The 23,471-nt window shown below is 45.7% G+C and overlaps 1 protein-coding gene across 1 annotated transcript; it reads left to right on the top strand.

Moving 5' to 3' along the window:
- The first annotated feature begins 1,767 nt into the window (after positions 1 to 1,767).
- Positions 1,768 to 3,109, top strand: LOC146171578 (uncharacterized). Its single transcript, XM_084586451.1, has one exon. It carries the CDS (start codon positions 1,877 to 1,879, stop codon positions 3,107 to 3,109), a length of 1,233 nt encoding a protein of 410 aa, XP_084442577.1. The 5' UTR covers positions 1,768 to 1,876.
- Positions 3,110 to 23,471: the final 20,362 nt, after the last annotated feature.

The following is a 23,471-nucleotide window of genomic DNA, read 5'->3' on the forward strand; positions in this document are numbered from 1 at the left end:
GTGTACGAAAGGGCACTCCACTGCGAAACGCGTACGAGTTTCAACAACATACACTTTGCGCACTAAAGCAAGTGTCAAGAACAACACGTCAAATAGGCAATATCTGGTGTACTGTCCGACAGCGCTTTTATAGAAAATTCGAGTATCGCCCTACGCCGAAGCATACTACCGCCCCATTGACTCCCGTACGTTTTCGCCAGATCGTTCGCTCAGGGTATTAAGGCCCGTCGAAAAATGCCTTAGCTTGGCCTCATCAAAAAAGCATACGGAAAATTCGTAACGCTTGCACATTCGATACCGCGAGCTTACCGCAACGAAGCTGCCCGCGAAAGCGGCCGACGACGGCCTCTGGCCATGTGCTGGGCCCTAGTCGTCTCTAGGCCTAAACGCATAAACAGTTTCGCATCAAAGCTGTAGCTGGAAGCGCTTTGGAAATAGTAAATTTCATATTCATTAAACTGCCTTAGTATCAGCTCAATTGTCTTACAGTAAACGCAAGGTGTAACTGGCGTCTTAGCAGCCGAGCTAGAGAACGAAATCGGATGAGCTGCATCACACCGGCGGCAGCTGCTAATGTGAGCAGGAATTTGCTTTTATTGCTGTTATAACTTCTTCCAAAATCTCGTTACATAACAGCGATCCTCAGTAAAGATAATTTTTTTAGATCCCTTCATAAAATAAAGCGCTTATTATTTTAGATCAACAGAGCATGCTTTTCTGAAGGTGGCGAAAGAAATCCGCCGTGTCGGCGACTCGGCGACGACGGACCGCGGCAGCAGGGGCGACCTGTTCCGCCCGCGCAGAGTGCTGTGGCTACGAGTTGGCTGGCAGCTATGGGTGCCAGTTCCTTTTTTACGATGCTATGTGGCATATTTCACATAGATGACTAGCTGCAAAATTATAGGAGCACAGTAGTATTTAATGCAGGTGGCACTTTTGTAGTTTATTGTCGGTGTATCTTCTCACCGAGTCTCTGGCGTAGAGATAACATATTTCCTCGTTGATCGCTTTCGGATGCGCAAACTCATTCAGTACCTAATGTCATTTTCATCGAATGTTATTATATTTTCTCGTGTAGCAGCAAACAAATATCATCTTGAACGAATGTCATTCGATGAAAATAGAATTAATTTTGCCGTGTGGCAGGGCTGAGTGATAACCATGTTTTCAGTGTTTTCTGCATGTCATTGCACCTTCTGTGAACACTTCTTGTTTAAACTTGTCATGCTGTAGAGGCAATGATAAAGCACAAGAATGAAAAATCTGAACTCTTGCTACAGGAGCCCTATATGCGCTATTTTTCTGATGCTCAGAATGCTGGTTTGCAAGCCCGCTGGCTTTTCCTGCGGTCGCACCGGTACTAAACCGCTCGCAGTTTTGACGGTGCTGCCTAGTTTACTGTAGTGATATATTGCATGTAAACGAAGAAAACGTGTATCATTAAGCGAAAAAAGAACATTGGTTCATCGGTCAAGGAATGAACGAATGAGCGGGGCGTTGTAATGAAAGCAGGGAACTCAAAATAAGCTCCCCTTGGTACGCAGCCTTGATGACGCTCGTCTTCAGCAGACACTTGATGCATATGGAGGCGATGTAGTCCCAGACGATCGTGATATTGAACACATGTCCACTATTATATTGTCACGCACTTCCCGCGGTCCTTATTGAAGGAAGATGAGGTTTGGCGGAATAAGGAGAAGAGGACGAGGAAGCTGGGTTTGTCCGCTGTAGTGTGCTAATCTCCAGCGTATCCTACCATCTGTGTAAATAAACGTCGTAACAAGTGTGGTGGAGGTGCGGGGTACAGATCACCACGGAACCTCTCCTACTTCGCCGGAGCAGAAGAATTGCTGGGCTACCCCCCCTTCGGACGGAGATGGCGCAAGCAGATGGTTCAACGCAGCACACGCCAGCAGCTCATCCGACCACCGCACAGCCTTATCGGGAACCCCGGCACTTCTATGGCAAGCCCGGGGAAGACGTGGATGACTGGCTCACCCACTACAATCGGGTGAGCAAATACAACCGCTGGGATGCGACTACCAAGTTGGCGAATGCGGTATTTTTTCTTGAAGAAACTGCGCTAACATGGTTTGACAATCATGAAGCATCTCTTAGCACCTGGGATTGCTTCATGGAAGAAATGAGAGCGGGATTTGGTGATGCCGATGCTCGAAAAAAAAGCGCCGAGCAGACTCTGGCTCAACGAGCGCAAGTACCGGGGGAGACCTGCACAACTTACATAGAAGAAGTCCTCAAGCTGTGCAGAATAGTTGATGTTCGGATTACTGAAGAAGACAGAGTGGGTCATCTCCTGAAAGGAATAGCGCAAGACGTGTACAACTTTCTTATCTGCAAGGACGATTTGAATACCACCGCTGATGTAAGACGACACTGCCGCACGTTTGAATCTTTGAAGCGACGCCGTATCATTTCGAAGTTTGGTCGGCTACCTAATGTGACAACTGTCGCGAGTGTGGATGTGTCTGAAACGACAAGCCTGGCAGATACAATTCGCCAGATCGTCCGCGAAGAGCTTCGGAGGCATCAAGGTATTGGGGGCCACGTCACACCCGTCTACAGGAGCACCTCTTCGTCTGACAGCCCATCTTCTACATGTTATGATCCCTCTGCTACGTCTCCTTCGGACACCCGATGCTCTGCTGCTCATCGCCCGAACACCCAGCCTCTCAACATCAACGCCTACAACAGCGAGCACTCTCGTCCTCCTCGTCGACCACATCCAGAGCATGAAACGTTTAATACAAGCGACGACGAACCTTATTCATCGAATGAACGTGAGCCGCCAGTGTGTTATGCCTGTGGGATGATCGGCCACATTTCCCGCTTTTGCCGCAACCGTCGTCCGTACCAGCAGTATCGCCGACAGTGGGTGAACTCTCGTACAAGGCTTCCTGCTGAAAATGATGATTCATATAGAAGAACACCTGGCCGGAATGAGTACAGATCAACAGCTAGCCGACAAGAACGCAGAATGGTGCTGAACCGAAACGAATCACCGGCCTCTGACCGTAGCCTGACACCACCATCTCGGCGCCTACGACAATCCCCTTCTCCCCGACGACGTTCGCCACCTCCGGGAAACTAGTCAGTGCGGCCGATGGAGGTGAGGTCGCAAATGATTCTAGCTTACCCATACCTCTGCCCGTTTCGATGTTAAAGAACCGAATTGAAGTGTTTGTGGACGGTGTACGTGCTATGGCGTTGTTGGACACAGGTGCAACTATTTCTATTATAAGTCTCGCTTTTAAAAACTGCCTTGGTCGTAAAATTATGTTTGCTTGGGATAGTACGACAACATTATGTGGTGTTGGTGGCGAACCGCTTAACCCACTTGGAGTCTGTTCCGTGAATCTTGTTATCGCCGGCCACACATTCCGAACTGAATTCGCAGTACTTACACGATCAACGCATGACGTAATTCTTGGACTCGATTTTCTGGAGCAATGTGGGGCCACTCTCGACTTTCGCAATGGAGACATTTCTGTGAGCACTCGAATTGAAACTGCTTTGCGTGAAAATTCGCGGACCCATCCTAGCACGCTTTCGGTTTCGGAAGACATAGTCATTCCTACAATGTCAACACAGTTTATACGAGTTGTTAGTTCCAGCTGTGCCAGTGATGCGTTCGACGCTGTGGTTGAACCACTCACCCTCAACTGCGCGAAGAAAAGTATTCTGATTCCCCGCTGCATCATCTCAGTCATGAATGGCCATTCTTCTTTTTGGACGACTAACTGCTCTAACGAACCTGTTGTATTACCACGTGGTCTAAAACTTGCCAACTTTGACGAAGACACTTTTAAATCAGTGGCCGTGATCAGCACAGACAATTCCCAGCCTACCGCATGCTCAGAAGAAGATGAGACAAAATTTCTTGCCATGATTAACAAATCCCTGCCAACAAGTGACCGTCACTGTTTAGTGGAAGTTCTGGCGAAACATACTGCGGCTTTCGATTTCTCTCGGGACTCGCCACCACGGATTCCCATGTCCCGTACTCAGCACCGAATCAATACAGGAACTGCTGATCCAATCCGCCAGAAGCCTTATCGTGTATCCTCATCAGAGCGCCAAACAATCGAAGAACAAGTTCGTGACATGCTGCATAAGGGCATCATTCAGGAATCGTCTAGTCCGTGGGCTGCCCCTGTGATTCTAGTCAAAAAGAAAGATGGCACATGGCGATTTTGTGTTGATTATCGACGTTTGAATACTGTTACCAAGAAGGATGTGTATCCCCTGCCACGTATTGACGACGCCATTGATTGCTTACATTCCGCCTCCTATTTTTCCTCAGTTGACCTGCGATCAGGCTATTGGCAGATCCCCATGCACCCGGAAGATAAAGAAAAGACGGCATTCATCACCCCAGACGGGCTGTATGAATTTAATGTGATGCCGTTTGGATTATGTAACGCTCCAGCCACGTTCGAAAGATTCATGGATACAGTTTTGCGCGGGCTGAAGTGGCACATTTGTATGTGTTATTTGGACGATGTAGTGATATTCGGGACAACTTTTCATGAACACAACAGTCGATTAGAGATTGTCTTGGAGTGTATCGAGAAAGCTGGTCTGGTACTCAATTCCAAGAAATGTCGTTTTGGAGAACGCCAGACTGTGGTACTTGGACATCTTATAGACAAGGATGGAATCAGGCCTGATCCGAAAAAGATCGAAGCTGTCACTTGTTTTAAACCGCCGAAATCGTTAAAACAGCTCAGGAGTTTTTTGGGGCTTTGCTCCTATTTTCGGCGTTTTGTTCCGAAGTTTGCTGATCTAGCATATCCCCTTACTTGTCTTCTGCAAAAAGATGTGCCTTTCAAGTGGACTGCCGATTGTGACTCCGCCTTTCGTCAGTTAAAGTTTATTTTGACATCAGGACCAGTACTACGCCACTTCTGTCCATCAGCTCCAACAGAACTTCACACTGACGCCAGCGCAGTTGGAATTGGTGCTGTGCTCATACAGCGCCACAATGGCAATGAACATGTCGTTGCGTATGCAAGCCGTTCTTTGAGCAAGGCTGAGCGTAATTACACTGTAACTGAACAGGAATGCTTAGCTGTTGTATTCGGTGTGCAACGGTTTAGGTCATATCTTTATGGATGTGCATTTAAAATTGTGACGGACCATCATTCCTTATGTTGGCTTGTAAACCTTCGTGACCCCTGTGGACGCCTTGCGCGGTGGGCTTTGCGCCTTCAAGAATTCAATTTTACTGTGTCTTTTAAGAGTGGTCGTAAGCACGGTGATGCTGACTGCTTGTCACGGTTGCCACTTGAAGCTACTGATTGCGACAATGAGGTCTTGGATGAATATATAGCTGCTATCTCTACAAGTTTCCCTGATGTTGGTGAATTCAAGATTGCGCAGCGGCACGACAACGAGTTGGCACCGCTTTTTGAGGCAGCAAGTTCCCGGAACCCTACGACCTCATTCTGCATTTGTGACGGTGTACTATACAGGAAGAACTACTCGTCAGTAGGTGCGCGGCTTCTTCTGGTAGTTCCTACAAGTCTTAGGTGTCAGGTTCTTCGGGTAATGCACGACGATGCCACAGCTGGACACTTGGGTTTCGCAAGAACATTGCACAGGACTAAGGAACGTTTTTATTGGCCGAAGATGCGTCAAACTACTCAACGTTATGTGGCCAGCTGCCTCCAGTGCCAGCGTTTCAAGAACCCAACCTGCTCACCGCCGGGTCATCTTCAGCCTATAACGCCACCACGAACCCCATTCGAACAGGCGGGAATTGATCTTCTAGGACCGTTTCCCCGTTCCTCCAACGGAAACCGCTGGGTCATAGTGTGCGTAGACTATCTTACGCGGTACTGTGAAACTGCTGCTATACCGTCAGCCACTGCTTCTGATGTCTCGGCGTTCCTCCTACGGTCCATCATTCTTCGACATGGGCCTCCTCGTGTGTTAATAAGCGATCGTGGCCGACAGTTTACCGCAGACGTTGTAGAAGAACTTCTTCGCCTCTGCTCATCCCATTTTCGCCATTCAACTCCTTACCACCCACAAACAAACGGTCTTACCGAACGCACCAATCGGACGCTTAGCAACATGCTCGCAATGTATGTCGACTCCCGCCACAAAAACTGGGATGAAGTCCTTCCGTTTGTAACATATGCATTTAACACTGCTAAGCACGAAACGACAGGCTACAGTCCGTTTTTCCTTCTCTATGCACGACCTCCACGAAGCACTTTGGACACGTTTCTGCCTTTCTCACTCCCTGCTGAAACTTCACTAGCGCAAACTCTCTCTTTGGCTGAAGAAGCTCGTCGACTTGCTAGACTTCGCACTCTAGCCTCCCAGGAACGCTACAAGCAACGCTACGACAAGCGGCATCAAGATGTTAATTATGTCCCTGGTGACTTGGTGTGGCTTTGGACGCCGTTGCGTAAGCGTGGCTTGTGCCAGAAACTGTTGCCCCACTATACTGGCCCTTTCGTTGTATTGGAACGCCTCAGCGCAGTAAACTTTGTAGTCGCTCGCGTGACCACCCAAGGACGTCGTTCTCGGAAGACTCAAGTAGTCCACGTGGCCCGCATGAAGCCCTTCTATCAACGTGATGAACCTTGACTCGCCCGGCGGGCATCGTCTGCGAAGGGGGCAGTGTCACGCACTTCCCGCGGTTCTTATTGAAGGAAGATGAGGTTTGGCGGAATAAGGAGAAGAGGACGAGGAAGCTGGGTTTGTCCGCTGTAGTGTGCTAATCTCCAGCGTATCCTACCATCTGTGTAAATAAACGTCGTAACAAGTAACAATAGAATCGTAACAATATAGTACGATTCTCTTGCGCACGCTGTCACTGCGGAAGTGCCCGCGAGATGCGCACAAACGGCAGATCGCACGCGCGCACCACGACCACGCTTGCCGCATGGGGCTCGCCTCGGGTTCCGACGGCCGCCGCTACGCGGCTTTCAGTGGCGCCCCTATAGGCGCTGTGCATAGCGTATATAGCAGCGTTTCAGGGAAGCCACCCAGTGATTCAGTTCGCTAAATATAGGGACATAATAATTAGCTTTTTATATTTATTTCAGGGGTATTTTGTATTTGCATATTCGCAAAATTGTATCTCGTCCTCCAAGTAGTATAGCAGCCAAAATAAATCGCGTTAAATATTGTATCACGCGCTAGCAGTCAATGCAGATATCGTTATGAAAAATACACGTAGTAAATAAATAAACAGCTTGAAACTAGATGCCTGCAAAACCTACCCATCAAACAGCCTTTTACTGACCGTATTACATTAAGCAGCGGTAAGCAGCAGTGGCGTAGCGGTAGAATATCCACTTCGCATGCAAGAGGACCGGGGCTAAAATCGCGGTGCCGCGCAATTCTCCACCGGATAAAAAAAATCCGCGTGTAGATGGAATTGCATAAACAGGTTTGGGGTGCGACCTGATGCCGGTGAACACCTACCGGCAACGCACTCCCTCACCAGAACTGGAGTTGGCCACCCTGGTGCAGTGATTGGCCATAACCCCTCATGATAAGCTCCACAAAACCCCCGCCCTCAGTCACCAGCGGCTGCGGAACAACTGACCACGGCGGCGGTCAGACCTGTGCCGCAGCAGGGGGTGCTAAGAATTCCTGGCTCCGCTAGACAGGCTGCCATTGGAAACTGACCATGGCAACGTTTAACGCTAGAACCCTAGCTAGTGAAGCTAGTTTAGCAGGGCTGTTAGAGGAGCTAGAGGGTATCAAATGGGTTATCATAGGGATTAGTGAGGCGATCGTTCAATTAAGACCACAAATTATACACCCTACAAAAATACGCAAACTACAAAAGAGAAATGTCGACTACATAAGCAGAAATATAACTCTACCACAGCATCCTGCCGTGGTGTAGTGGTACTGTTAATACTGTTAAGCCGTTCTGAGCGGCTGAGCCTGAAAATGTTGCTTGCTGGAAACAGCGCATCGGCCGTTGGCCGAGGTCTTTCGACTCCTCAGGATACTACCGAAACGTACAAAGTCATCCTTCCACGCCTGCCCACCGGTAATGTTGTCCTTAATACCGTTTTCCTGCGTGCCGACCTTAAGGGTCGCCCGTACCGAGCACCTGACTTTCGAGACGCACTTGCACAGATTTTGGACCTCCGGGAAATTTTGTGCATTGGTCAATACCAAATGAGCCACGTGTGGATTGTTACCTGCGAGAGTAGTTCTTCAAAGCAGAAGCTAATTAACAAAGCAGAGTTCCCTGTGAAAGGACTTCGGTGCATGGTGTTCGACCCGGATACAAAGAATGTCAAGGTTAAGCTCCTTTGGCTTCCCCATTATATGGACCACCGGAGGATTGTGGAAGCTTTCGAGCCTTATGGAACGATTCAGTCTGTGGAGCGTGAAAAGTGGCGGTGCCCAGGGATGGAGCACATGAATACGGCGAACGATGAAATCTCCCTCACGCTCAAGGACGGAGTGTCAGCATGTACAGTTCCTCACACTCTTAATGTTTATGGGGTGCAGGCATTAGTTCTTATCCCAGGGAGACCTCCACTGTGTCTTCGATGTAGCCGGGTAGGACATGTACGGAGTTATTGCCGAACGCCTCGATGCACCCAGTGCCGGCGCTTTGGCCATACTGTGGAGAACTGTATATTAAGTTATGCCGATAGACTGCGTCAAGGCCAGTGGTCACGAGGAGATGACGTGGCGTCCGAACATATCATGGATGTGTCAGAGGTTGTTGATGTAACTGGTGAGTTAAGTCTTGAACCTCAAATTGATGGGGACCAGAAGCCTTCTGCACCTCACTTCAACACAGAAGAATCTGCAGTGACTGGCCATCAAGAACCAGCGTCTCCAGAGCCAAAACCGCTGGACCCGGGCCCGCCTGTGAGTGTCACTCAGAGTGCTGCGCTTGCTGCCCAAGAACCACCTGTCATTGAAGGACGTCTGGATATGCCTTCTGTGGAGCCAATGGAGGAGATACTGCCAGTGGATGCTCGCCTATCTTCCTTCGTCATTGATTCTCCTTCGTCGTTGGAGGGTAACAGTGAGCCGTCTGTGGCGCCGATCGCTGGTGCGTCCGGTTCTCTGTCGGCTGTCAGTGTGGCAGCGAGCGATGTGCTCCAAACAGGTTCGTGGGCCGAAGCCTTGAGTGTCTCAGAGGAGGACATGGACAACACAGTGCCTTTGAAGCGTCCCGCAGATGATGAGGTGTGTATCGTTTGTGCTGGCCAGAAGGCACACTGTGTAGAGGCCACAGGAAGGGTGACTTTTAAGAGGAGGGCGATGTCTGCCCGAAAGGCCGCCAATTTGCAGGCGGGCCACCCCATTCCAGGGGTTGATGTTTTAAAGGACTAGTAGCAAAAATAGCTAGCGTCGCAGCATATCATGTCGCTACGCTTAACGTCAGGGGTATGCGTAATCGTCGGAGACAGCAGCAGTTAAGACATCTGTTAAAGAAATGGAGTGTATCTGTAGCAGCAATTCAGGAAACAAAGTTGTCCTCCGATGAAGAGACGGAAGCTGCTCTTGAGCCGTTTTTGCCGGAATATAACATTATTGTTAGCCACGCTAGAGGCTTGTCCGGAGGGTGTATGCTATTCCTGGCCAAAACGCTAGAGATGACAGCCGTGTCTTATTGCATAGATGACGAGGGGCGACTTATATGCTGTGACGTCACAATCTCAGGTGTGCAGTGGCGAATTATTTGTGTTTACGCTCCTGTAACAGAGCGAGAGAGAAGGCATTTTTTTCTTTCATTAGTTAACCATTTGTGCACAGATCGCAAAATTATATTGTTGGGAGATTTTAATTGTGTTTGTAGGGATGAGGACCTCAGCATTATGTAAGAGATATGACCCTAGTGCTGCATTACTTAACGATTTGGCTTGTGAATATAACCGTGTGGATGTGGGGCAGGAAAAAGGCGACAGTATTCCTTTCACTCATTTTCAGTTCTCCTCTAATGCCCGCCTTGACAGAATTTATGTTTCTGCAGACACGTTAGCAAATGTGTTTGGTTACTGGGTGCGGCCCATCTTCTTCAGTGACCATTGTATGGTGTCTCTTCAGGTAGGGACGTACAGTCGGCAGATACTTCACCCTCGGTGGGAGCTGTGGAAGATGAATAACTGTCTTCTCTCAGATGAAATCTTCAAGCGTGCTGTACCTACTTGTTTGAAAGACATATGGTCACGCCATGATCTGCAGTTTTTCAAAAATGGGACTTGTTTAAACAGGAAACCTAAAACTTGGCAATTGAAGCCTCTACAAGAATCGCGTTCCTAAAAAGACACCACCTTCGTGAGCTTTGGCGCACTCTAACTGAGCTACATGAGCTAGAGAGGGTTAGCCCGGGTGCCTATGTTGAAGAAATTAATAACGTAAAGGCAGAGCTTCAACAATTTGCGACGGAAGGATACAAGGGGGCCCTAACAAGATCCAGGACTCGAAGGTTTCTTGACGAGCAACCTTCACGTCGGGCCCTCAGTGATGAAAGAGAGAATGCTCTTACGAAGGAAATATTGGAAATTCAGTATGGTGATTGCACATATAGTGATGCTCCTAATATTCTTGCTGCTTTCTATGATTATTATTGAAAATTGTTCGGCAGTTGTAAAGATCCAAATCAGGGTTTCGATTATAATTCCTTACTTGAGAACTTTCCTCGACTAGACGAAGAGAAGTGTGCTGTAGTAGAGGGACCCATCACTTTGGACGAAATTAAATCAGCCATTTCAGACATTTAGATCCAGAAATCTTCGGCCCAGATGATATAACTAGCGAATTTTATAAAACATTTTCGCCTTGCCTAACACCTGTTTTGATGGAAATATTCCAAGCATCTTATGATGTGGGTTTCCTGCCTCCCACTTTCTATTCAGGCCACACGATAATAATTCCCAAAAGCAAAGATACTAATCGGTTGAAAACTGTTGAAGGATATCGTCCAATTTTCCTCTGTAATGTTGATTACAAAATTTTTGCCAAGGTCCTTTGTTCTCGTTTGCAGCTGGTTATCATGGACTTCATAGGTTCGCGGCAGGTATGTGGTATCAGAGGGCGCAGCATTCAAACACACATCCATATTGCACGTTCAGTAATCGAGACAGTATCAGATGAGACAGGCCACGTAGCTCTGATTCAAATTGACCTGGCGAAGGCGTTTGATAAAGTTCGGCACAATTTCTTGTTCGCGGTCTTGGAGAATGCAAACATTGGTGACGTCTTGCTCAAAGGCATAAGGCTGTGCTATATGAACTCGTATACAAGACTAACGGTTAATTAGGAGCTAACGAAACCAATACCACTGGATTCATCTGTTTGTCAAGGATGTCCACAGTCTCCACTGTTGTTTGGCTTATATCTGGAACCCCTCTGTCTCAGTATAATTAACAGTGCAGCCATCCGTGGTTTCTCTCTGGCTCAATGTGAAGTTAAGATTTTAGCTTACGCGGACGATATCGCCCTCTTTTGTTCTGACAAAAAGAGTGTACTTGAGGCTTTACACTTGACTGAACAGTTCTGCGATGTATCAGGCGCGGCCCTTAATTTAGATAAATCCAAAGGTTTTTGGTTGGGACACTGGGGCACTAGACCAAGCCAGTTTGGAGGCATATGCTGGGACTGTAGTCCTCTTCAGTACCTAGGGGTTCCGCTGCATCAAGTTCGTAACAGCGCAGCCTACTGGGATTCACAAATCGTACCTATGCGGCAACAAACGCAGGCTTGGATGGGTAGGGCACTCTCAGTGTTTGTTAGGGCACAGGTCTGTCACATATTTTTGTTTGCAAAGCTTGCGTATGTCCTTCAAGTCCTGCATTGTGCGAGGAGGAAACTACAAGTTATACACAGAATATTTGCAACATTTGTGTGGCACTCTCAATGGGAGCCCATGCGGCGTGACAACTTGTTTCTTCCCGTAGAGTCTGGTGGAGTGGGCCTTGTTCACTTGTTTGTGCATCAACTTGTTTCACGTTTTTTCTTTTTAAAATCGGCAAACCATCCGTTTCTTGTAACTGTGCTCATTAGGCGTCTTAGTCCACATTTGCCTTACTTATTCGCACCAACTGGGCAGGCTCGTGAGGGGCGTTTATGGGGATTCCTTAAGGAGGTTGCTGACACTTACAATTTTCTCACTGTGCGTTTCTCTGTAGATTACCTGTATAGCCTCTCGAGAAATCAGATGACCCAGGCTCTCACTGAGTCTTTGTTCCCTACACCGTTGTATCGGCAGCCTTATCTGGAGTTTTTGGACACCACTGTTTTAAAGCGTGTTAGGCAAATGTGCATTCAGGCAGCTGCAAAATCGTTCTTTTTCAAATTACACACAGCGACGTTGCCTGTCAAGACATTTCTTCACAATAAGGAGATGTTTGTGCCTTGGTCGGTAAATTGTCGTCTCTGTAACGTGCCTGAGACAATTGATCATTGCTTTATTCTGTGCCGTGATGCTATGTTCTTTTGGGACATACTACAAATAACTTAAAAAGGACATTGAAATTACGCCTTATACAATTAGATTTTTGCCTCCTGACAAAAACTCTGTCGTGCCTTACGATCTATTTGTGTTGATGGGACTGTTCAGCCTTTGGAAAAGCCGCATGATCGACAGGCATGCAGAGCCACCAAGATCGTCCAAAACCGTGTTTCGGGAGCAGTGTGCTTTGGTGAGAAGTGTATATGCTGCACGTGAAGAACCTCCAAACTGGATGCCGTATCTAGATGCATGTGTTTGTCTCCCAGAATTTTGATGTTCTGATGATTGTGCATTGTCGGGCTGGGGATATGACGGGCTCGTATTAAACAGCCCGGTAACTTTAGACATGGACATGTTTAAGTAAGTGGAGTTGTTCCTTTTTTTACGGAAGTGTTTCCATGCAATCAAGAAAAAAAAGTGGTACTGTTAATACAGAAGCCGGCAGGCTCATACGAGTTATGCTTGTCATGCTTGTGGTAACCGCTCTGCTGTGAGCACTCGGTTTGTAGCGCGTTTTTGTTGGTTTTATTTTGTGTTGGTGATGACCGGCAATAAAGAAAAAAAAGCCGTGGTGTAGTGGTTAAAGAGCTTGCTTGCTAACTGAAAAGACCGTAGTTCGAGTCGCATGTAGAATTTTTTTTGTTTTCTTTTTCTTTTTTTCTTTTCTTTTTCTTTCTTTTTCACATGGTGTTATTTTATAGCTCTGCATGCTTTTTCCAGCCTGGCGTCAAGCTTTTTTTCTGAAACAAAGGCCACGGACCATACAGGAATTTCCGGAATGAGAGCTCCGCGCGGTTTCATTTCGGTTCAGCCTGTATCAATTAACCAGAAACCGGACAAACGCGTCATTTCTGGAACTGATACCGGGCACAGTATTTCCGCTTCTGAACAGAAGCCGGGCCGATCTACGAAGCTCGACCAGAATGACCATGCCGGACACGCCAGCGCACTAAATAAGCATGATACCAAACATATTATACAACTATTCTGTATATAAAGAGCACGCTTCGTTTCCCAAGTACCTCGAAAATACGAAGCCGTCGAAGTGTGCGCTAGCAAGCATATACGCGCGTCGCGTCGCTTTTGCGCGTACAACAACCGCTGCAGCTCGTACGATCTTGTGGTGCGTCTTCACATCTGCGACTGAAGATCTGCCGCCTTCAACGCGAAAGTGGAAGCACGAAGGTATCGTTTCGCTAGCGATGACAAAAAACTGCAAGAAAAAATAAACAAACATCGCTGACCATCGAAAGATGCGCAGATAGCCGCACACCGGGCGACGCCTTCTCGAATGTTTACATATTGACTGAGTCAGAAGTGTATTCGTTGACATCGATGCTCCGCTGGTAGCACGTGAAGCTAAAACGCCCAGTATTACAAGTATTAGTGCACCGGATATCTCTGTATGTAGGAAAACTTACAAGCGTTCATAGACGTTGAAAAACACATCAGCACTAGTAAATTATGATATCTTGAGGTTTGCCTTCAATAAAGCGACGCATTATAAAGATACGACACATTTGTCAACCCTCGTGATAGCCTGGAAAAATATTCAGCGTGTTTAAAGGGTGATCGGCGCATTACGGCCACAAATTCTACAGCCAAGAAAAATATACAAAGTACGAAAGAGCAAAAGTAGCTACATATACTGAATAATAACCACTATAACCATAACCCGTCATATAGATTAGTGGTTAAGGTGCCTGGCTGAAGAGCATGAGGACCAAGGTTCAATTTGACACTTGGTAGGAAAGGTTTTTTATTTTTTTTATTTTATTAATTATTTTAAATGTAGTCGTGTTATTTTATATTGTTGCATGCTTTTTCCACCCTGGCGACGCGTTTCTTTCCGGAAACGAGGTCCATCAACCATACAGGCCATTCCGGTATCAGAGCTCCGCGCAGTTTCATTTCGAACTTTCCAGGGCAGTACAGAAATTTTCTGAAATAGCCCACAATCCTGTATCCGATATCCTTTACAGTAAACCTGAATACAATTACCTGTACGAATTATATACAGGATTTTTCAGTAGGGCTTTAACGGCGAATGAGATCCTTGATCTGTGGCCAGGCAGTCAACTGCCTTTTAAGGCACACAGGACAGTATTTAGTTTTCTAACAGCCATCAGCTTGTGTGACAAATTCTGACTGTGCTCCACGTTCCCCTTCTCTTCCCCTCTTTAATCCCCTTATACCTATTCCCCTGTGTAGGGTAGCCACCCGAAGGCCTTTTTTTTGTGATGGTATTATTTATTGCATACTGCCAGCCTGAATGTCAGCCTTTCTGGTTAAAGTCCCAGTCTTCCATCTTCATCCCTATCTATCTACAACACCGTTTAAAAGACATGAAAGAGAAACGCCATGTGGAGTGTTCACAGTGGCATAATGAATGTTCCTCTTTATAAAAAAAGCGTTTTTTAAAGATCCGAAGAAACTGAAAAAGCGCTAAAGATATCATCGCAAATGGACCTGAGCACCATTGTGGAAGACATAGACATTATGCAACGGCACGGCTTTGTTATCTAGGACTGATGTGCTATAACAGCGTTACAACCTGTTGTGATCATGTGGCGTAGAGTAAACAGTCCTCGGTACGTTACGCCCGTAGCTTCCATGGCGTTGAGAGCCCAGAACGACTGGCGAACCATTGCTATGGCGCGCGCACAACTTCTTCAACAGAAACACGTCACAGCTGTCACCGTTCATGGTCGGCTAAAAATGGCACTTTTGACAAGTACGCACCACATGAAAATATGTTCATACATAAGTAATTCTGGCGACTCAGCTGCTAGTTTAGAGAAAAAGAGAGAAGAGAATATCTTATATCTCTGAATACTTCACTAAGGAGGATAAGCGCGTACATGTTTTGCCGTGTAATAAAGAGGATTCTAGTGACAAAGAAAGAAACCAAAAGCTGGACAATTCTGTGAGAACCATCACCCCTGCATGAAGTACTGTGGATGTTTTTGCAGCAGTGACCGAGTGAAATCTGGCAGAGTGTAGTAACTTCAGCTACGCAGCAGTACAGAGTTGCCACCAATACATCATCAGCATCAGCATCCGGGCTATACCCACTGCAGTGCGAAGGCCTCTCCAATATTACTCTAATTAACCCGTTCCTGGGCTAACTGCATCCACTTGACCCCTGTGAACTTCTCAACCTCATCCACCCACCTAACTTTCTGCCGACCTATGTTACGCTTTCCTTCCCTTGGAACCCAATTTGTTACTCGTTGGGACCAACCATCGGTTATCCTCTCTTCGAACTAGATGCCCATGCACATTTCTTCTTGATTTCGTCTACAAGATCAGTTGAAACCTGTGTGTTAATTTTTTTTTGTGTTGATTTCTGCTGCTACTGCAAACATAGTAGTGCTTTATCATGTCAGAGGGAGAGTGCGCTCACTGCTTAAAGTCCCTTGATGTAGATTGTAGATATTTGAAATGTTGTAGTTGCTCTAGTAGCTATCCTTTTGGTCAAGGCTGTTCTGGGGTTGCAGATGGTACTTACTCCTCGATGGAAGCAAAACGCGATAAACGGCGATGCAAGCAGTGCCATGCCGGTACTTCTCAGTCAGATTCCTTCGCCTCATCTGTGCAACTGGCTGCTATCTACGAAAGGCTTGAGGTATTGCAGTCGATCAAAGAACGTGTTGACTCTATTTCCACGCTGAACCTGAAATTGGACGAACTTCTTTTATTGAAACCTGAATTCGAAACTTCGAAATCTGTGGTGAATAAAGTTCAGACTTCTCTTGATGGTCCTTCTAAAATCTACGACTCGCTCCTGGCTTGTTCTCTGGCTCGAGATGAGGCGATTGACGCGCTGACCACTCAAGTGCACTCCCTAGAAAAGCGTCACTTCCCAGGCTTCAATTATCATGAAACTATAATCCGATTTGAATGAATCTGAACAATACAGCAGGTTGTCCGACCTAAAGGTACACGCCTTCCCACAAACCTGGATGAGAACCTGATGGAAGTCCTGAAGGATTTAAGTGTTGAGCTTGCAACTGATTCCTTCTCACATGATCAGGTGGTGGCTGTGCATAGGCTTGCCCCTCGTAGGAATGGTCCTGCTCCCGTTTTAGTGAGATTGTCAGCCGTCTGCATTCGAGATAAGCGGCTTCACGCTCGGTCAAAACTCCGAATCTTGGATCAAAGCAATGAACACTCATTGTTGTTCTTCGCCGAGAACCTTTCAAAAAGCAAAAGAGAACATTTTTGGGGTTCACGCACTGCAGCCAAGGCAAAGGCCTACGCATTTGTGTGGGTCAAGAATAGTCACATTTACTTACGTAAAAAGGAAAGGGACCCATCCATTCTTGTTAGGCATTTGTCGGACTTATCTGAGTTGACTTAAACTATCTTAATAGCCTCCTTCCTTCACATGTATTCTGGTTTGCTTTCATTTCATATTTTTCTGCTTTTCGTGACACATTCCTTACTACCACTGAACATTAGAAGCCTACGGAAGCACTGGGACGAATTTTGCTTTGTAGCCAGTGCATCAAATGATTTCATTGACGCTTTCGTTTTGACTGAAATTAACATTTCGCATAAGCATCCGCATCAATTTTCGATTCTGGGATACAATAACGTTTTCTTTACTCGTGACTCCGGGCAAGGGGGCGGTATAGCGATTTTTGTTAAGGACAGTTGGATTTCGACGACTACTCCTACCTCTTTCACCCCAGGACTTTCACAAGCGACGTTTTGAAATAACTGTTATCGTCCGCCGAAGCAATTTATCGTCCGCCGAAGCAAAATATTGCCTACTTAATCGAAGAGCTCAGTAAGACCACCTTTCCACAGGGTCGTATTTGCACGATTGGTGATATAATATCGACATTCTAAAAGCTAAAAAACAATAGGTTGTCGATTACTTATATACTCTTGCCGATGCCGGCATTGATGCCATAATCAACCTTCCCACGCACGTTGAATTGTTTGGTGCCTTGACCACGCGAACGTTCTCCTTGAACACAATGAATCCAGTTCATTCATCGTAGATCAAAAAATATCGGACCATTTCTTCGTTGGCTGCCGTGTTTTTCCCCATGCTGGTATAACGGCTATGGAGCGAGATAAACCAGACACAATCGATGTCGTTGACAGACATCGACTTGACTCCGATATTGAAAATTACGACAGGGATCTGTTCCTAACTCACACGTCTGAAAGCTGTCTCTACGATTCATTCGTTGAAAAATTCTCAGTGTTGTTAGAGCCCTGTAAAAAAAATATAATGATTAAGCAAAGACTGGTTGTCCGTGGAATAATAACGATGTTATATCGGCTATTGCAGAAAGGGAAATGGTTTGGGCCCGTTGTAGGCGTTCGCCTACAAACACTTAATTGAGGGCGCTGTACAGGTCTGCCCGCAACGGGGCTAACGCATTACTCCGATCAAAAAGACGTCAACATTTCTAGGCAAGGTTTAAGGCATCGAAAGGGAAGCCAGCTAGATCCTGGGATGTTGTTAATCGCTTACGTGGTTGTGCACCTTGAAACCTAGCTAATGCCACTTCCCGCAACTTTGGGGCGTTGTCTCTGACACTTGCTGATGAGCTAAATGCCTTCTTTTCGACTGCTGGTCTGACCGCACATTCAACAGTACGCAATATACCATCTCATAGCATGCAATCGGTGCTTAAATCAGCATTTCTGCCTCCTTGCACTCAGGACGATCTACGTTGCATCCTTTCTGGCTTTAGCAGGCTAAAGTCTCCAGGGTGGGGTGGTATCTCTGTCGATACACTTATCAGAAATTTTAAACGATTAAGCATGTTCTGCTCGCGATTATCAATGGCATAATTTTCACCCAAACAGTACCTAAGGGCTTGTAGAAGGTGATGGTTATCCCTAGCTACAAGAATGGAGTAAAAAATAAAGTTGAACGTTATCGTGGTATCTCGATCCTACCATGCATTGCGCTTGCTTTAGAAAAACACATTTCGACGGTGATGAACAGTTTTCTTAAAGCGCATGACGTGTTCTCTGGTAATCATCATCATCATCATCATCATCAGCCTGACTATACCCACTGCAGGGTGAATGCATCTCCCATGTTTCTCCACTTAACCCGGTTCTGTGCTAGCTGCATCCATTTAACCCCTGCGAACGTCTTAACCTCATCCGCCCACCTAACTTTCTGCTGCCCCCTGCTACGCTTTCCTTCCCTAGGAATCCAGTTTGTTACCCTAAGCGACCATCGGTTATCCTCTCTTTGCACTACATGTCCTGCCCATGACCATTTCTTCTTAATTTCCACTAGAATGTTGGTAACTTGAGTTATTTCTCTGACCCACTCTGCACGCTTTCTATCTCTTAATGTTACCCCTACCATTTTTCGTTCTATAGCCATCTGGGTTGTCCTCAACTTAAGTAGAACTCTCTTGGTTAGCCTCCACGTTTCAGCCCCTTAGGTGAGTGCAGGCAAGATGCAACTGTTGTATACTTTCCTCTTGAGCGATACCTGTAAGCGGCTAGTCGTAATCTACGAGTGCTTGCCAAATGCGCTCCATCCCAATCGTATTCTTCTTGTTATTTCCTTTTCGTGGTTCGGATCTGCGGTTACTACCTGTCCTAAGTAGACATATTCGCCTACTACTTCCAGTATTTCGCTACCTAATGTAAACTGCTGTTCCTTCCCGAGGCTGTTGAACATTACCTTAGTCTTCTGCATATTGATTTTCAAGCCTACCTTTCTACTATTCCTCTCTAGGTCACCAATCATTATTTGCAGTTCATCCACCGAGTTGCTTAGCAAGGCAATGTCATCAGCAAATCGCGGATTGCCGAGGTATTCTCCATCTTCCCTTATCCCTAACTGCTCCCATTCCAAGTCTCTGAATACGTCCTCTAAGCAAGCAGTGAATAGTACTGGGGAGATTGTGTCTCCTTGCCTAACACCTTTCTTTATGGGAAATTTGTTACTTTCTTTATGCAGAACTATGGTTGCTGTGCGGCCACTGTATATATATCTTCCAGCACTTTCACGTACGGCTCGTCTACCCCTGATTTCGCAATGCATGCATCACCGCCGAGGTTTCAACCGAGTCAAATGCTTTTTCGTGATCAATGAATACTATGTATAAGGGCTAGTTATATTCCGAGCATTTTTCTATCACCTGATTGATGGTATGGATATGATCGATAGTAGAGTACCATTTCCGAAACCCTGCTTGATCTTTTGCTTGATTGCAGTCTAAGGTTGTGCTGATTCTATTAGCGATTACCTTAGTAAATATCTGAGTAAACAGTAAGCTGATTGGTCTGTAATTTTTAAGGTTAATTAGAGTCCCCTTTCTTTTGAATGAGGATAATGTTTGCATTCTTCCATGGTTCCGGTACCGTCGATGACACCAGGCACTGGGTATACAGGGTGGCCAGCTTTTCTAACACGATATCTCCCCCGTCCTTCAGCAAATCTGTAGTTATCTGATCCTCTCCAGCTAATTTCCCCCTTTTCATAGTTTCTAATGCTTTCTTGACCTCGTCCTTCGCAACTGGTGGAACGTCTGCCTTTTTTTCCCTACCGCCAATCTCCTTGCGGTCCTGACTACTTTGGCTACTGTAGAGATCTGTATAGAACTCCTCGGTTACTTTGACTATCTTGTCCATATTTGTGATGACGTCGCCCTCCTTGTCCCTTATCGCATACATCTGGTTTTTGCCTTTGCCCAATTTCTTCTTTACCGCTTTAAGGCTTCCCCCGTTCTTTAGAGCATGCTCAATTTTCTCCATGTTATACTTCCTTATATCGGCCACCTTGCGCTTATTGATTAGCTTTGATATCTCGGCCAATTCAATCTAGTGTGTTGGATTGGAAGCTTTCATACTCTGGCGTTTCTTAATCAAATCTTTCGTCTCGTTAGACAGCTCACCGGTATCATTTCTAACTATCCTACCGCCTACTTGTACCGCACATTCAGTAAGGATATCTCGGAAATTATTGGTCATTGCTTCTAGGGTAATGTCGCCATCGTTTAGAGCTGAATATCTATTCTGTAGCGAGATCCTGAACTCTTCTGCCCTCCCCCTCACCGCTAATTTGTTGATGGGTTTCTTTCTTACTAATTTGTTGTGTTCCTTCTTCATATTTAGGCTAATTCGGGACCTCACCATCCTGTGGTCACTGCATCGCACTTTCCCGATTACCTCTACATCTTGCATAATGGCGAGCGTTGAACACATTATGAAGTCAATTTCATTTTTAGTCTCCCCGTTAGTACTTTTCCATGTCCATTTCCGGTTCTTCCGTTTGCTGAAGAAGGTATTCATGATTCTTAAGTTCTCTGGTAGTCAGTTTGGGTTTATTAAGGGTCCTGGTACGCTGAACACCCTAGATGATCTATGTGATCTGCTAAACAGTTACATTGAAGAAAATGAATTTGCTTGTGCCTTATTTTTGGATGTGTCCAAGGCGTTTGACTCTGTTAATCATAACATGTTGTCAGATAAACTGCACAATTATGAGTGTAGAGTTCCTTTTGTGTCTCTTGTTAATTATCTATCCAATCGCTCACAGCTTGTTGTATTAGGTAAATATAGAAGTGGCCTGCAACAGATTAGATCCGGTGGTCCTAAGGGATCTATACTTGCACCTATTTTGTTCAATCTATATGTCGATGATTTGAGCTGTATTTGCAAACTGTGCCGTGTTTTTCAATACGCTGTGATACGCTGATAGGATTATCTTTTATTCAACGTGACAGTGAGTTAGTTATGGAATGGTTCAGCAATAACTTAAGTGTTAACAATAAAAAGACACTATTAGTATTTTTTGACAAAATTTAAAGGGAATACTTAATGACTGGTCAATTCTTTTGCACAAACCGATACTCCGCTTAATACATCAAGTGCAACACCGCCAAAGCTACAGCTCTTGTTTGTGCTCTCCGCATCCGTGATGCAAAAAAGTGCCTGCTCTTGACGAGAGGAAGTAATAGTTATTTTGTCAGCAAGCTTAATATATCTTACATTTGCCATCAACTTCATAAAGAGTACCTTTTTTAGGGAAAAAGGATCGGATTCGGTGAATTTGTATGTTTTTTATGTCGTTTTCGTTCGTGTCGCGTTTTCGCTGCCCCGCAATCTTGCCAGCTGTGCCACTAGATGGCGCTGACTGTGCCATCCGCGCTGTGCATCTCTTTGCCATCTCTTTGCGCATCTCTGCGCATCTCTTTGCCATAAAGAGTACCTTTTTTAGGGAGAAAGGATCGGATTCGGTGAATTGGTATGTTTTTTTATGTCGTTTTCGTTCGTGTCGCGTTTTCGCTGCCCCGCAATCTTTCCAGCTGTGCCACTAGATGGCGCTGACTGTGCCATCCGCGCTGCGCATCAAGGCCAAAGGGCGAAGGAGTGCCGGGATAATGAAGCATAAGGCATTGTGGGGATACAATAGGCATGAGGTTTTGAGGGGTATTTGGAAAGGAATTATGGTGCCCGGACTTACTTGCAGAAATGCGGTTTTGGGCCTAAAATCAGAGGTACAGTCGACATTAGAAACAAATCAGAGATCCGTTGGACGATTAGCACTAGGTGCCCACGGCAAAACTACAAATGAGGCGGTACAGGGAGATATGGGCTGGACATCTTTCGAAGTACGGGAAGCTCAGAGTAAAATATTATATGAGCAACGCCTGAGGAAACTGGACAGTCACAGATGGGCAGCTAAGGTATTTAAATACCTGTACCTAAAAAGCGTTGACTCACAATGGAGGAAAAGAACTAGGAAACTAACTAGTAAGTATGCTAGTAACAAGGACGGAGAAAAAAAGAGCATTAAGCAACAGGTGAAAAACACAGAAGGTAAAAAATTGGATAAATTCGATGGAAAAGAAACAGAGTGTGGAATTATACCGAAAGTGGAAAATGCAGATCAGGAAGGAAGATTTCTTTGATAACTCAAGAGGCAGTGCCCTACATTTTGAAGCTAGATCAGGGTGCCTTAGAACACGCAGCTAGAAAAAGAAATTTAACAATGGAGATGACGCATGTGCTGTATGTGGAAACTCCAGTGAAACAATTGACCATATTATACTCGAATGTTATGGTATCCATCCGGAAGTTGATGCAGGCGCAATCACTGTTCCTGAAGCTCTGGGGTTTAGAGATAACAGTGGCCGGGTGAATAAACCGGCGGTGGAAACTAGCAAAAAACGGCTGGAAGATTGGTGACTTAAAAGCAGAGAAGTGAGATAATGTTATTAATGTAGGAGCAAAATTTAATAAATAGAATGATGGTTTAGTTAGCCATTCTAAGTCAATAATTAAGATATATGGAGAAAAATGAGCATGATAGCTACTGCTACCACCCCGTTTCAAAGGGGACGCTCCTATATTCCATCCATCCATCCATCCATCCATCCATTCATGAGAAAATGGTTTTTCGGTGCGCATTTTGTCTATAAGATCCGCACTGCGAAGATGTCTAGGCATGCGAAGCAAGTTATTGCAAACGTGTATGCTTGAAATAGAGCCCGATTTCGCAGGAACCACTCGGCCACAAAACGAGCGCGTAGTGATACGCCTCCTTTTTTTTTTCTTGCGGACTACTTGCGTAGCTTTGGCTGCGTTGCACCTGATGTATGAAAGGGAGTATAGTTGTGTTCATTGCAAGTGTCCGTCAAATTTGCCTGTGTCAACAGTCAAATAGTTAGGAGTATGATTTGATTCCGACATGTCTTGGAATACTAATTTCCCTTTGTATGTTTTTAGCTCCGGAAAGTTGCGTGTTTGCTGTACTCTCTCAAGTCCCTTTGCCTTATTAATGTACTCAAGCAAATAGTATACGCCTTAGCTTACAGTGTGTTACGCTATGGTATTTGCTGCTTTTATTTCTGCTCTGCCTTTTGGCGAAAGAAAGTGATCAGTTTACTGAAATCCGCCCTTAATTCAGTTTATATGGTAGGTCGCGTGATGAACATAGTAACATTTTTGAACCTTTACATATGCCTGACTTTTTTCATCTATTTTCTAAAACTGTTTTTAA

This window comes from Amblyomma maculatum, unplaced genomic scaffold (genome assembly GCF_055883805.1).
Source record: "Amblyomma maculatum isolate TAMU_Amacu unplaced genomic scaffold, ASM5588380v1 scaffold_19, whole genome shotgun sequence".
Taxonomy (NCBI): Eukaryota; Metazoa; Arthropoda; class Arachnida; order Ixodida; family Ixodidae; genus Amblyomma; species Amblyomma maculatum.